At 47.2% G+C, this 14,157-nt stretch overlaps 1 protein-coding gene across 1 annotated transcript; it reads left to right on the top strand.

Moving 5' to 3' along the window:
• The first annotated feature begins 6,808 nt into the window (after nt 1–6,808).
• On the top strand, nt 6,809–12,307 carry LOC127305369 (FT-interacting protein 3). The gene is given in 4 exon segments (XM_071821853.1): nt 6,809–6,865; nt 6,868–7,155; nt 8,825–8,828; nt 11,421–12,307. Coding segments are annotated over 4 exon segments (891 nt in total). The 3' UTR covers nt 11,963–12,307.
• Nucleotides 12,308–14,157: the final 1,850 nt, after the last annotated feature.

Below are 14,157 nucleotides of genomic sequence, written 5' to 3'. Positions count from 1 at the left end.
TGAGTCTTCACATCGAACGATGAAAATAAGACAATTTAGGATCGATTTCATCGCATCAAGACACGACATGACAAAAAATCTACTAACTTTTGCAAGAAAACATCAAAAAAATGAGAGGCATATCATCTCATCTGCGGCAGCCCCTCCTGCTAGCCCAACCCTCACTAGTCGCCAACGTCCAAACTATAAGTCACGCTCGGAAACGGAACAAGTAGCTTCTTTAGGTTGAAAAGGTTGAAGAATAACTCACCCAAAGAATGGATAAGGGATGAGAGAGGTGACCGACGGAGCGTGTCTGCCTAGCACGATGCAGAGGGTAAAGAGCCCAACCTCCATAGGCAGGTTCATGGCATCTAGGCGGCGGATGTTGGAGATAGTGCCATAGAGACAAATAATAAAGAGTATTATTATTATATATCAAGAGTTCATAGTAATTTTTATGCCATGCTATAACTATATTAATCAGAAACATTAATACATGTCTGGTATGGAAAAAAGAGAGTCCCTAGTGAGCCTTTCTGCAAACGAGCTCATTGGTTATCCGATGAACGATGTTTCCCGATCATGAACATTTATTTCAACTGATAATGAGATCATATCAGTGAGTGAATGTTATGATGGACATATCCAATATAAGTATTGCAACACGACCAAGTCACAAAGTTCATCGTTGCGATAATTATGAAAGTGTAGTAACCTAATCCTTAGAGTCTGAGATCATACCTAATCACTATCACCCAAGGCTACCTTGGCTACATCTACCGTCACACCTTAACATGGTGATCATAAAGGTGTAGCTCAAGTATTCCAAAGGTATATGTTGAGGTTTATGTATCGATATCGGGATTTGTTCATCGGCGTGACGGAAAGATACTCAAGACCCACTCGGTGAGATTTCATACATGAAGCTGTGCAACGTATGACTAGGTCATGAGGATGGAATATATATCACGGGAAAGGATTCAATAGCCTTGTCAGTAACGAGATTGAACTAGGTATGATGATACAGATGATCAAATCTCGGACAAGTGCTAGTATCAAAGTAACAAAGGAAATAGAACTCAGCGTTTATGGTTCAACGACATATATTCGTGGAATACACAGTGATCATTATGGGCATCTGATGCATGTAAAATGCATACATGAACCTTGTAATTTATTGCACTAAAATCCTATTATATTGCAACTTTATTATATTTATTATTGGGACTAACCTATTAATAGTTAGAAAAGTGCACAATTTCTTGTTTTGAACTTTGTTATGAAGGAAATCGGCAAATATGGAAAGAAACCGGTCATTATGGTGAAATCTGGAGTTTCCTGAAATCTGTCCCTGCAGTATTGTTTTAAAGCTGGCCCTGGCGATTCCAGAAGATAGCGTCAAATGAAAAAGTGCCAATTGATAAAGTTGTGGAGCATTTCCATATCTTCAATTTTATATAAATAACGTCCCAATAGGAGTCCGGATGCTCCCGTAGTCGCGATTTTACTGAAGGGTATAGAGGTAGTTTCGGAAATCTAAAAATTGGTGACGTGATTGACACAAACTTTTGCCATATTTGATATATTCGGCCAAGCCATGATTTTATGAACTCATAAAGTACAAAGGGGAGTCCTAGGAAGGTTCTAGAGGTGCCCAAGAGCTCTTAGATCAAAGGGGCATCAATCCCATGACCAAGATTGCATCTCCACCTCTATATATTGAGGGGAAACCCTTGTTTTTGAGGCACCCATATATTGTGACGAAAATCCTCCTCCTTGGCAGCCGCCAAGGAGGGGAAAAACCTCCTACGCACCAGCACGAAGTCCAAGGAAAAAGAAGGGGCAAGGGGCCGCTGCCCCCAAGGGCAGCCACCTCCCTCGTGCTGCCGGCGCCGCCCTCCTACCGCCGTCGGGATGCCGCCGTCTCCTGTGGCCGCCGACACGGGGATCTTCACCGCCATCTCCTCCACGGGCTGCACGTCTTGATCAACATACATAGCACTTCTCCATCATCTCCCTACTATAATCTCTTTGAAAACATGATGTGTATTACAATCTATTATTTTCCCATGATCTATTGTGTTTCTATGTCCTTGTTTGAGTAGTGATTTGTTCATGGCAAATATGAGAGAGTTTGTGATGGTTGCGTATAAGTATTTATTATCTTCTATGATGATCTTTTTTTACTGATATATGAGTGCACAAATATGTCGGGGGATGCATAAGGTTGTCACCGTTGCATGTTGATAGGGAGAGGGACATTGGGAGTTGACAAAAACCTTGTCCTAATTCTTAGATGCATGTTGTATTAATGATGATTAATCAAACGAGGGTTATAATTATGGAGACCTTTAAACTACAGTGGTGGCTGAACTTTATGTCTTAATAATTCCTTTGTTTTCTCATACCAATGGCCTTAGGATAAATCACTAGGGGTGTACTTGCTCATATCCATGGCTACACCTATCTATGGCTCCTCTCTAGAAGAAACACCAAAAAGACTATAATGTGCTTCACTAATTGTGACAACCACATAAATGAAATAACAATTTGCCTTAACACTTGCTCCCTTGAGCTATTACACTTCACTTCTCTTCATTTCATTGCATTTTACTTTATTGCACTTTACTTTTCTTGCATTTGTTTTACTTGCATTTCATTTTCATCACTTACAGTTTCTAGTAAAACCTCTACACACACCATAACTCCTAGCTTTGAATTGAAGGCCATATAAGTGGGTTATATTGCTTTAGAGAATATATAGTTTACCTTCAACTTCTTGTGGGTTCGACACTCAACTACTTATCGATTGTACTGCGGTGACCCCCTGAACTTGGGGGTTATCAGCATCCAGGTCCCGTTGATGATCATTGATTCTAGAGGCGTCTCGATCATGTCTGTAGTGTTCCCGAACCATAGGGTAACACACTTAAGGGTTCGGTAACACACTTAAATAAAGGTGCAACCTACCTTAATGGGCCCCTCCCAGAGCGGAGCCCATTAACGGGCCGGCTGCCTCCCACCAAGGGATAAGGGCGGGGGTGGCTAGGGTTAGGGTTAGGGTTTGGGCGTGTGGGGCCACCTTGGCCGACCGCACCACCCCCTCCCCCTATATAAGGAGGGGGCTCATGGGAGGATGTTTACACACAATTCGAGGAGAATTTCTCTCCTCCCCCTCTCTATCTCTATCTGGTTTTCTCCCATGCCCGAGGATCCTTGAAGATATATACACGTGGGAGTTGACTCCACCCTAGTATGCTGTTGTTCTGCTGGTGTCGGGGGCTGACAAGTAGGAAGGAAACATGACAATCAGTACGAAGGAACGAAGCTGGAGCCATGCGCTGGTGTAAGCCCGAAGAACTAGGAGATCAAGGGAGGGTGGACGTCTCGAGGGTTGGCGTGGAGGAAGAAACAAACGATTCAACAATTTTTTTCTTCAGGTGGGTGGGACGGTTCAATTCAGTCATGAGACGCCAAGGATTGTTTGGTTTTCAGGTTTATAATTGATTTGCTAAATACACATGCTTAACACTTGTAGCAACGCACATGTATTGTGCTAGTCATATTAAATAGATCCAATAGTAGAGTGGTGTACTAGATGGATCCATCCTACTAGTATTGTACTAGACGGTTACTTTTTATCCATATAATTTATCAAACTTACACAACATTGACTTTTGACTGAATATATACCTTTGGAGAAACGGAGGTTGTATGCACATAAAATATACTCCCTATCCAGCAGCAGCCGGGAACTCTGCGCGCACGCGTGATTGATCAGGAAAAAGGAACGGATTTCGGTAACAGATCAACCTATGGGATGGGATATGAGGCGATGCGAACCTGAGGAGCCCGGTGGCTGCCGCCGGCGGTGGAGAAAGCGCGAGCATCCTGTGTTGGAGCCGTGGCCACGCGGCGGCCGGCGAGGAGCCCCCGGAGCAGCAGTTGCCGGAAAGCCGCCATGTCGTCTCGGCTGATCTTCTTTCTTCTTGCTTCTGTCTCGTGAGTATGTACGCTACTCGATGCCTTTGATAGCCGCTATAATCGGTAGGTCTGATCGCTTATATTGGTAGCCGTCACGGGAGGCTGGCCGGTACGTGTCCAACTTAACTTGGATTTGGACTTGGACTTGTACACTCCGCATCAAACATCCTTAGAAAGATGAGACAAAAAATAATAACCTCAAAATTTTAAAAATGTTGACAGGCCAACTATATTATATTAGGCAAACAAACTTAAGCATATTCATAAACCAACTTGCTTTAAATTAAAACCCAACCATCCCACCAAAACAGAGGTACACAATAATACCCTTAAAAACTTAATTTTGTTGACTAACCAACTTAGTTAGATTTTGTAAACCAAACTTAGCCATGCTTAAAAGCCAACTTGATTTGATTTGAAAACAAAGTATCCAAGAAAATGAGACACAAAGAAATAACCCCAACTTATAAAAATGTTAGCTAGCCACCGAAGCTTAACTAAGTAAAACAAAGTTAGAAGTGATCAGAAGACAACTTCATTTCAAATTAAAAAAAACATCTATTCCCTAGAAAAGATGAGACACAAAAACAATAACCTCAAATTTTTAAAATATATTCTAATGTCAGAAAAAACTTAGGCACCTGTCTAAAACAACTAAGTGTTCTTTCAAGATACAAGTTAGAAAGGCACATAAACCAACTAACGTTATGAAATGAAAACACAACATAAAAAATGGTTCTTGAAGCCAATTTAGAAGAACTACACACATGAGATTTAAACTCAAATTGCCATTTACCAAAATCACTAACATCATGCTTAGGTGGATAACCTCTATTCTTTATATGAGGGTGAGGGACAGGTGGGTCGGGGGAGCGCCACTTTTCTTCATGGTACTCCTTCTTCCCACCTCCCCCTTTAGGGAAGAGGGTATAGAGTCCTTATCTTTATCAAGGTCATCACCTTCCTCACACCTTTTACTAGAGGGTGAGCGCGAAGGTTTACCCGCTAACAAAGGTTTCATGTCCACAGGGATGGAAATAATGGGAGGGGCTTTCGGCGCCATTAGCTCCACGAAATATTCTCGCATTGCTACCATTTGAGCATCCATGGAAGATTTCAAGGTAGTTTCCAAAGCCTTGAGATCGTCCATGGATACTGGCTTGCGGGCTTCATCTTTATCCCCATCATTCGGCATACTCTTAGGAAGTTAAGCTACAATTAAGAGCCGAGACTCCGATACCAATTGAAAGGATCGTATGCCGCACCTAGAGGGGGTGTGAATAGATGCTACTAAATTTATTTCTTTTTCAATTTAAGCTTGACACAAAAGGTAAATTCTCTAGATATGCAACTAAGTGAATTTACCTAGATGACAAGCTACACAACTAAGCAAGCTAAAACTAAGCAAGATACAATAAGGATAGAGAAACCGAGAGTGGACCACGCAGAGACACAAGGGATGATTCCCGTAGTTCCTTCCTTTTGAGGGGAAGTACGTCTACATTGGAGGGGTGTGGTCACCACAAAGGCTAGACCAACGCCACAAAGGTCTCACCCTATTCTCCTGTGAGTTTTGCCACAAAGGCCCGACCCACGTGTACACTAAGGGATTTCCTCGAAGCGGAAACCGGGACTTTTACAAGGTTCATCCACAACCGAATTGAAGGCTCCCAAGGTTGTTACAACACAATAACAAGTTATCAATGGAGTAAACAAAAACTAGGGTTTCCAAAGGAAACTCTAGCCAAAGGGCCCTCATGTGAATGACGTGGAAAATCAAAACGGTTTGGCGAGAATGTAGAGCTTGGTCTTCTCCTTCGATTCTCCAAAGATCAAGAGCTTAGGTTGGTTGAGGGAGGAGATCAAGTGGAAATCGTGGCTCAGATTTTAGGGTTTCTTCTTGGTCAGGTCGAACATCTTGAGGTTGAAGAAGGGAGGGGGTATTTATACCCCTCCTAAAATTAGAGTCGTTGGTGAAACCATGACCCAGATTATCCGGACCAAGTGAGAGGTGTATAATCCGGTTCTATGAGATATCCGGCCTCCACAAAACCTCCGCCCAAATATCCGTGGTGGTGGTGGTGGTGGTGGGGGGGGGGGGGGGGGGGGATACAGGGGCTCGCGCATATGGGCTCGTAAAAGTCCTTGGCCGTTTTTCGAGGGCCCCAATATTGCAAGTGATAATCCGACCCTTCTTGCACCCGGATAATCCATCTTGGAGCTTCTTTCAAAACCCTTTTTCATCGGCAACATGTGATTCCACAAATTTGGGGGTTCAATGCTGACAAGCCAAACTTAAATAAATATCCTGCACCACTTATCATATAATTATATCATCACTAATGTTGTTATCTAACACACAAAATCATAACGGCAGTCAAATGTTCTTTCAGTATCTCTATTTGTCTTCCTAAGGATAAATCTTAGTATCCTTGTCTCTCATATAATCTTACTTTGAGATTATACTCGTAATCAACTTGGTATAAGTTTCACTTCCGTTAACTTCTAAATAGCCTCTTCATCCTAGGGTTTAAGATAACACTAGACCTACTAAACCTATTGTTTTATAAGATTGAAATTGATAGAATTGGGATAGAAATATTTCAATAGATCATTGTTTAGATAATTGATAACCTCCAAGTACAGGGGATCACCACAGTGCAATTCGATAATTATTTAAGTGTCGAACCAACGAAAGTAAACTATCTATTCTCTAAATCCCTATAACTCACTTATGTGGCCTCGTATGCAAATCAAGGATCTATAGTTTGTGTGTGTCTGAAGAGGTTTCTACACCCACGCTTACCCGCTCCTCATGCTGCATCAGTCCGGGGTCAAGAAGATGGGGGAGCTCCACCTAGCCGTGCGCTTTGGCTGCGGCAATGCAGGCAACATGTAGTCATGTACCATGCCTATGTCCGCCCGTTGCTGCCCAAGATGCACTACGTCGAGCCGCTGCTTGTGCGCCAGGTCGAGAGCCTGCGGTTCCAGGCCACGAGCGTCGTTGCTGCCCGGCTTGGCCGCACCGAGCCGTCGCTTGGCAAGGAGGTTGTGGAGTACATGCTGGATCACCGCTCGCATCTGTGGAGCATGCGGCGCAGCAAGGCCAACTTCTTCCGCCTCGTCGCCGTGCTCTCTGGTCTGATCGCTGTCGGCACGTGGTTCGAGCTGGTCCGCTCGTGGCAGCATGTTAACGTAAGAGGATTTGGGAGGAACCGGCTCAACGCTCTAGGGCGTGGCCTATCTCATATATATATATATGGGGTACCAAAAGGTACATACAGGGGTACAAATACATATACAAATATACAGTCTAACACCCTCCCTCAATCTTAACTGTGACCTGAAGTATTCAGTAAGTTAAGATTGCGTCTACATCTAAGGAATAGTGGAAGCGGAAGCGGTTTGGTGAAGATGTCAGCAAGCTGGTCCTTAGACGAGATGAACTTGATTTGCAGTCGTTTCTGAGCAACTCGCTCTCTCACAAAGTGGTAATCAACCTCTATGTGTTTGGTGCGAGCATGAAACACTGGATTGAGCGACAGATATGTGGCGCCAATGTTGTCACACCACAAGATGGGCGACTGCTTCGGACTCATCTTCAACTCTCGAAGTAAAGACTGTATCCAGATAATCTCGCCCGTGGCATCCGCAACGGCTTTATACTCTGCTTCAGTGCTGCTGCGAGAGACTGTGGCTTGCTTGTGTGCACTCTAGGCGATCAAGTTGGAACCCAGAAATACAGCATAGCCCCCTGTTGATCGCCGGTCATCGGGGTTGCCAGCCCAGTCCGCATCACTGAAGGCGGCAAGAACACCAGTTGGCGCCGGCCGAAGATGAAGTCCATGGGTGAGAGTAGAACACACATAGCGCAAGATGCGTTTGACAGCAGTCCAATGAGTATCCCGTGGCGCGTGCAGGTACTGACAGACACGGTTTACAGCATAGGAAACATCCGGGCGAGTAATGGTAAGGTACTGGAGACCTCCAACAATGCGCCTGTACTCAGTAGCATCATCAGTAGACAGCAAAGTACCACCATCAACAGATAGAACCTCAGTAGAAGACATAGGTGTAATCGCCGCCTTGCAGTCAAGCATACCAGCACGACGCAAGAGATCCTGTGAGTACTTCTGCTGAGAGAGAGCAAGACCATCGCCAGGATAAGTAACCTCCAAGCCAAGAAAATAATGTAGCTTGCCAAGATCCTTGAGAGCAAACTCAGAACCAAGAGCCACAATCAATCTGTGTGTAGCAGCAACAGAAGAGCTGACCAGGATGATGTCATCAACATAGACCAGCAAGTACATGGTGAGCTGGGGACGCTGAAGAATGAACAGTGAAGTGTCAGCAGTGGAGGGAACAAAGCCATGAGCTCGAAGGGCGGCACCAAGCCGGGCATGCCAAGCACGAGGCGCCTGTTTCAGACCATAGAGAGCTTTCACCAGTCGACAGAGATGATGTGGGCGAGCAAGATCAACAAAACCATGAGGTTGGCGTGTGTATACCTCTTCCTCCAAAACGCCATGGAGGAAAGCATTCTGAACATCCAACTGACGGAGAGTCCAGCCCCAAGTAACAACAAGGGATAACAGCAGCCGAATAGTGGTAGGTTTAACAACAGGACTAAACGTATCCTCGTAGTCAAGTCCATACCTCTGCTTGAAGCCTTTGGCAACCAGGCGAGCTTTGTAGCGCTCAATGGAGCCATCAGCATGCTTCTTCACCTTGAATATCCATTTGGAGTCAATGATGTTGACACCAGAGCGGGGAGGAACGAGCTGCCATGTACCATTGTTCTGAAGAGCTTGATACTCAAGATCCATGGTAGCACGCCAGTGTGGAATGCTCATAGCAGCCTGGTAGTGTCGGGGTTCAGCAGACGGATCCTCCTGTGCTTGAGCAAGACAGGAGGCAATCCATGCAACGGTGCCATCGGTGCGCTCCTTGGGTCGATGAATCCCACTGCGGCTGCGTGTATGAGGACGCAGTGCAGGTGGAGGCGGCGGCGGTGGTGGAGGTGGTGGTGACGGCGATGGCAGGGGTGACACAGGCGAATATGCAACATCATCAAATTGGCCAAGACTAACTGGAGAGTTATTTGTGGGTGGTGAAACAGATGAAGATGATGGCATATCGGAAAAAGGAAACACGTTTTCATCAAAGACTACGTCGCGAGATATGTAGACACGGTTTGTGGGAACGTGGAGACACTTATAGCCTTTGTGAAGAGCACTGTAACCGAGGAAGACACACTTTTTGGAACGAAACTCAAGCTTTCGACTATTGTATGGCCTAAGGTGAGGCCAACACGCGCAACCAAAAACTTTAAAGAATGTGTAATCAGGGAGTTCCTTGAACAGGAGCTCAAGGGGTGTCTTCATACTGAGAAGTCTAGTTGGAGTTCTGTTGATCAAAAAACACGCAGTGGAAAAATGATCACTCCAAAAGCGAAAAGGCACAGATGCATGAGCAAGAAGTGTGAGACCAGTTTCAACGATGTGGCGGTGCTTGCGCTCAACCGTACCGTTTTGCTGATGTGTATGTGGGCAAGAAACGCGATGCGAAATCCCAAGTTTGCTAAAGAAGGTGTTGAGGTTGCGATATTCACCACCCCAATCCGACTGAACATGAATAATCTTGTGGCTAAGGAGTCGCTCGACGTGAAGCTGGAATTGCACAAACACATTAAACACATCAGCTTTGCTTTTAAGTAAATAGAGCCACGTAAAGCGACTATAAGCATCAATGAAACTGACATAATAAGTATGACCACTGACAGAGGTTTGGGCAGGGCCCCATACATCCGAGTAAATGAGTTCAAGTGGATTTTGAATAACTCTAGTGGAGGAAACAAAAGGTTGCTGATGACTCTTTCCCTGCTGACAAGCATCACACACTGCTAGACTTTTATTACTAGATAAAGTAGGGAGCTCATGGCGACAAAGAACATGGCTCACTACAGGAGACGCAGGATGGCCAAGGCGCGCATGCCAATGTGCAGTCGACACACGTACACCACTGAAGACCTCCAGACCCGACGGCGCCTCCAACGCGTACAAGCCCTGGTGAACTCGACCTCTAAGCAGAACCTCCCGTGTGACTCGGTCCTTTATGAGAAGATGAAACGGGTGAAACTCACAAAAAACATCATTATCATAAGTAAACTTACGAACAGAAAGAAGATTGCGAGTGACTAGGGGAACACAAAGGACATTGCGGAGGTGTAACTGACGGGAGGTGTTAGAGAGAAGAGATGCTTGGCCAACATGAGTGATGGGCATACCTGAACCATCAGCGGTGCGGACCTTGTATTGCCCACGGTAGGGCTCGTTGGCGTTGAGCTTACCCATCTCGCTTGTCATGTGATCCGTCGCCCCGGTGTCGAAGTACCAGGTGGGATCAATGACGAAGGAGGGGGTGTAGCCGGAGTAGCTGTCGGCGATGGCGGCTTGCTTCTCGTTCCCGCGACCGTCATTGCCGATGCCGAGGAAGTCGCGCTTGAAGCGACGGTGGCACTTCGATGCAACGTGGCCCGTGATGCCACATAATTGGCATATGGGGCGAGGACGCCCACCCGGGGATGGCGGAGCCGGTGGGCGAGGCTGCCACTGACCGCCCCCAGCAGGCGGGCCAGACTGCCACTGACCGCCTCCAGCAGGCGGGCCAGAGAACGGAGGGCGTGGCGCAGGTGCAGGTGTGCGACCGCCACTAGGGGCGCCACGGTAGGCCGCATGGGCGGCGAGGTCGTGGACGACGGAAGCCTCATGGCGGCGTGCCTCAATGCGCCGCTCGGTGGCCAGTAGACGCGTATAGAGCTCGTGAGGAAGGGTCGGTGTGGGTCGATCCTCAACATGCTCCACCAGGTTGTCATACTCCTTGTCAAGCCCATGTAGAACATGTTCGACGAACTCAGAGTCCCGGAGAGGCTGGCCGATAGAGGTCAGCGTGTCCGAGATCGTTTTGACCTTGTTGAAGTAGTCGTGGGCAGAGGAGTTGAGCTTCTTGCAGTCGGTGAGTTGGCGGCGAAGATCATTGCCACGGGCCACGGACTGCTGAGCGTAGCTCTGCTCGAACGTGCGCGAGATGTCGTGAGAGGTGGCGGCAAACAGCACAAGGCCAGCAACACCCTCCGTCAGCGAGGACTGCAGTGCCGAGACGATGGCCTGGTCTTGCGCGACCCAGGCGGCGTAGAGGGGGTTCTCCGCCTCCACCCTCGTGCCGTCCGCCGTACGCGCGGCGACCGTGCGTGACGGACATGGGAAGCTCCCGTCGACGAACCCATCGAGGCGACGGCTGCGAAGGAGTGGCAGTATCTGTGCGCGCCAGTACAAATAGTTGTCTGGCTTGAGGCGCACGGTGATGAGATTGGTCAGCTGATACGGAGTCGGAGCAGTGGCATCCGCGGAGACCTGAGCGTCGGCGACGGCGGACGATACAGCGGGGGCCAATAGTGAAGGGATATGCGGTGCACTCGTGCGTTGCGGTGTTCACATTCCTGGTGTTCGTCCTCATGCCGGAGCTGATCGCGCCGACGGCGTTCCTGGTGATGGCGTTCACCGGGCTATGGAGGTACCGTGTCCGTCCCAGGAACCCGCCTCACATGGATATGCGGCTGTCTCACGCCGACGCGGCAACCGTGGACGAGCTGGACGAGGAGTTCGACACCTTCCCTTCCAGCCGCGGCGACGTCGTCCGCTTCAGGTACGACCGCCTCCGCAGCGTGGCGGGGAGGGTGCAGACGGTGGTCGGCGACATCGCGACGCAGGGCGAGCGGATGCAGGCCGTCCTCAGCTGGCGCGACCCGAGGGCGACGCTGCTCTTCTCCATTGCCTGCGTCGCTGCTGCGGTCGTCGCCTACGCCGTGCCGATGAAGGTGCTGATCGGGCTCTCGGGCCTGTACGCCATGCGCCCGCCGCGGTTCCGCAGCAGGATGCCGTCCCTGCTCATGAACTTCTTCCGGAGGCTGCCTTCCAAGGCCGACATCCTGCTCTGATCCCAGGTAGCAACCACTGCAGCTGCAAAATGGGTAACTAACCATGTGGCCGATTCAGTTATTGGTTATGTTGGCTGGAAGGGAATGATGCTCTAGCAAGAAACAAACTTGTTGTTTGTTCGCCGAAGATGGTGGTGTCTGGTTTGATTGTGTCTTACCTTAATTTCTGTTAGTGATTAGATAATGCATGCTGCTGCTCGGCATTGCACCTTGTAGTAACAGCAGTAGTAGCAGAAGACGACTTTCAGTAGCTAGCATAGCAGCCCAGTGGTGCTGTTCTTGTAGTCCCAGTTTAAGTTGTGCAAAGACTGAGTTCAGTAGATGGAATCTATGCGACGACGACGACGATGATGTGTTGATGAAAAACTACCAGGTTTAATTTACTAGTACAAGACTGTGTGATATGTTATGTTATTATCCATGTTGGGCTGCAGATGACTGACATAGTACATGTTTAATGTGTTCAGTTTAAGTTATGCAAAGACTGAAGTTCAGTAATAGATGGCAGTTGATCTATGCGATGATGATGGGCTGATGAAAAACAACCAGGCTTATTTTACTAGTACGAGACTGTTTCCATGTTGGGCAACTGCATCGGTGAGTATGCAGTGATAGTAAATGTTTGTTGGTGCTTCAAAGACTGGGAACGATGGTGTTGGACTGTTGGTGCTTCTCACGTGAAGACATGCATCTGTGTGTTGCTTTTGTTCTCTGCTGCCGAGAATACAATTCTTGTCTTCCGGAGCTGAGAGGCTAGCCTCTTTTGTTTCGGTTTTGTCTCCACTCTCTTCCCATGTGGCTGCCAGCTTTGAATAATGGAACGAGGAATTCTTGTCCCTGTTATGAAATCTAAACATGCAAGTGCTGTGCTTCGATAACATCCAATGATCTGCGTAGAAAATTTGTCTACCTGTCTGGTTGCTGAAGTGAACTAGAGTACTTGTGTTGTTCATGTGGCAATGACTTCAGAGGTGGATTACTCCCTCTTCATGGTGGTGATGATGGTTGAGATGTTGAAGAACATAGAGATGCCATCGGTGCTTCCCTCTTCAATTTTTCACTAGTGGAAAACGGGGCTATAGGCCCGATCCATTTGGGTCTTCAGTGCCGGTTTTCAAACCGGGACCAATAAGGCGGGACTAAAGGGTCCCCCCTTTAGTCCCGGTTCAAAGTTGCACCGGGCCTAAAGGCGGCGCCACGTGGTGCGGCCAGGAAGCTCGCGGTGGATGGCCTTTGGTCCCGGTTCGTGGTACGAACCGGGCCTGTGGTTCTCTGCCGCGGCAGAGAATTGCTATTTCTCTGCCGCGGCACAGGTTTAGGCTGTAGCAGCGTTTCTCTGCCGCGGCAGAGAAACATGGCGTTTCTCTGCCGCGGCAGAGTTTCAGCAATGCATATATATATCATTCAAGAAACCACAAAATATCTTCGTGAATATATATAGACATCGTCAACAGTACACGTAATGCATGCATATTTACAATATAGAGTCGGATCTCTTTACTAAATCTATTAGCTTCTACGAAGTTGCTCAACATCTAGCTATGACCTTCTTATAGTGCTCTCCACCTGGGGTAATGACATCGGTAAGAAAGAATCCCACGATTTCCTCTTGAATTGCTCGTATTTGATCCTCCGTTATGAGAGTGTCCCGCAGGCGTTTCATCTATATTTAAAAAAGGAGATCAATATATGAATGGAACTCAATACAATAGATGGTACTAATTAAGATAATTGTGAGAATTTGTTATCGTACACGAGTGTGGTGTATATGGGCATCCCCACCCTTGGGACAGGCCATGTCACGAATGAAGGTGCAGACGTAGTATCCACATAAGTTATTCCCGGTTCCTGCCTCATACACTTTACGAAAAAATAGTTCGATCAAGCATCGTATTGAAAGTAAATATCATATATAGAGTTTCACGGACATAGATATATAGTACTACTTACAGGGTAATCTTGAAATGTAAGCTCCGGTTTCCATGTACCCGGAACAGTAGTGATGAACCGTTTCCAGGCCCTGCCCGGCAAAAAATAATGAGTAAATGAGTTATTGATTAGTTGATGATATCGTCGAATTAGAACAGATGAAGATGCCAATACGAAATTGATTGAAATTACCTCTGGAGGATGGCAGCCATGTTCGCCCATTCCGCATATTCTTTACGTTTCGAGTCCATGACATTTACGACTCC

Source organism: Lolium perenne, chromosome 6 (assembly GCF_019359855.2).
Source record: "Lolium perenne isolate Kyuss_39 chromosome 6, Kyuss_2.0, whole genome shotgun sequence".
Taxonomy (NCBI): Eukaryota; Viridiplantae; Streptophyta; class Magnoliopsida; order Poales; family Poaceae; genus Lolium; species Lolium perenne.
The sequence above is the reverse complement of the archived record's forward strand: the minus strand, read 5'-3'. Positions and strand labels throughout refer to the sequence as shown.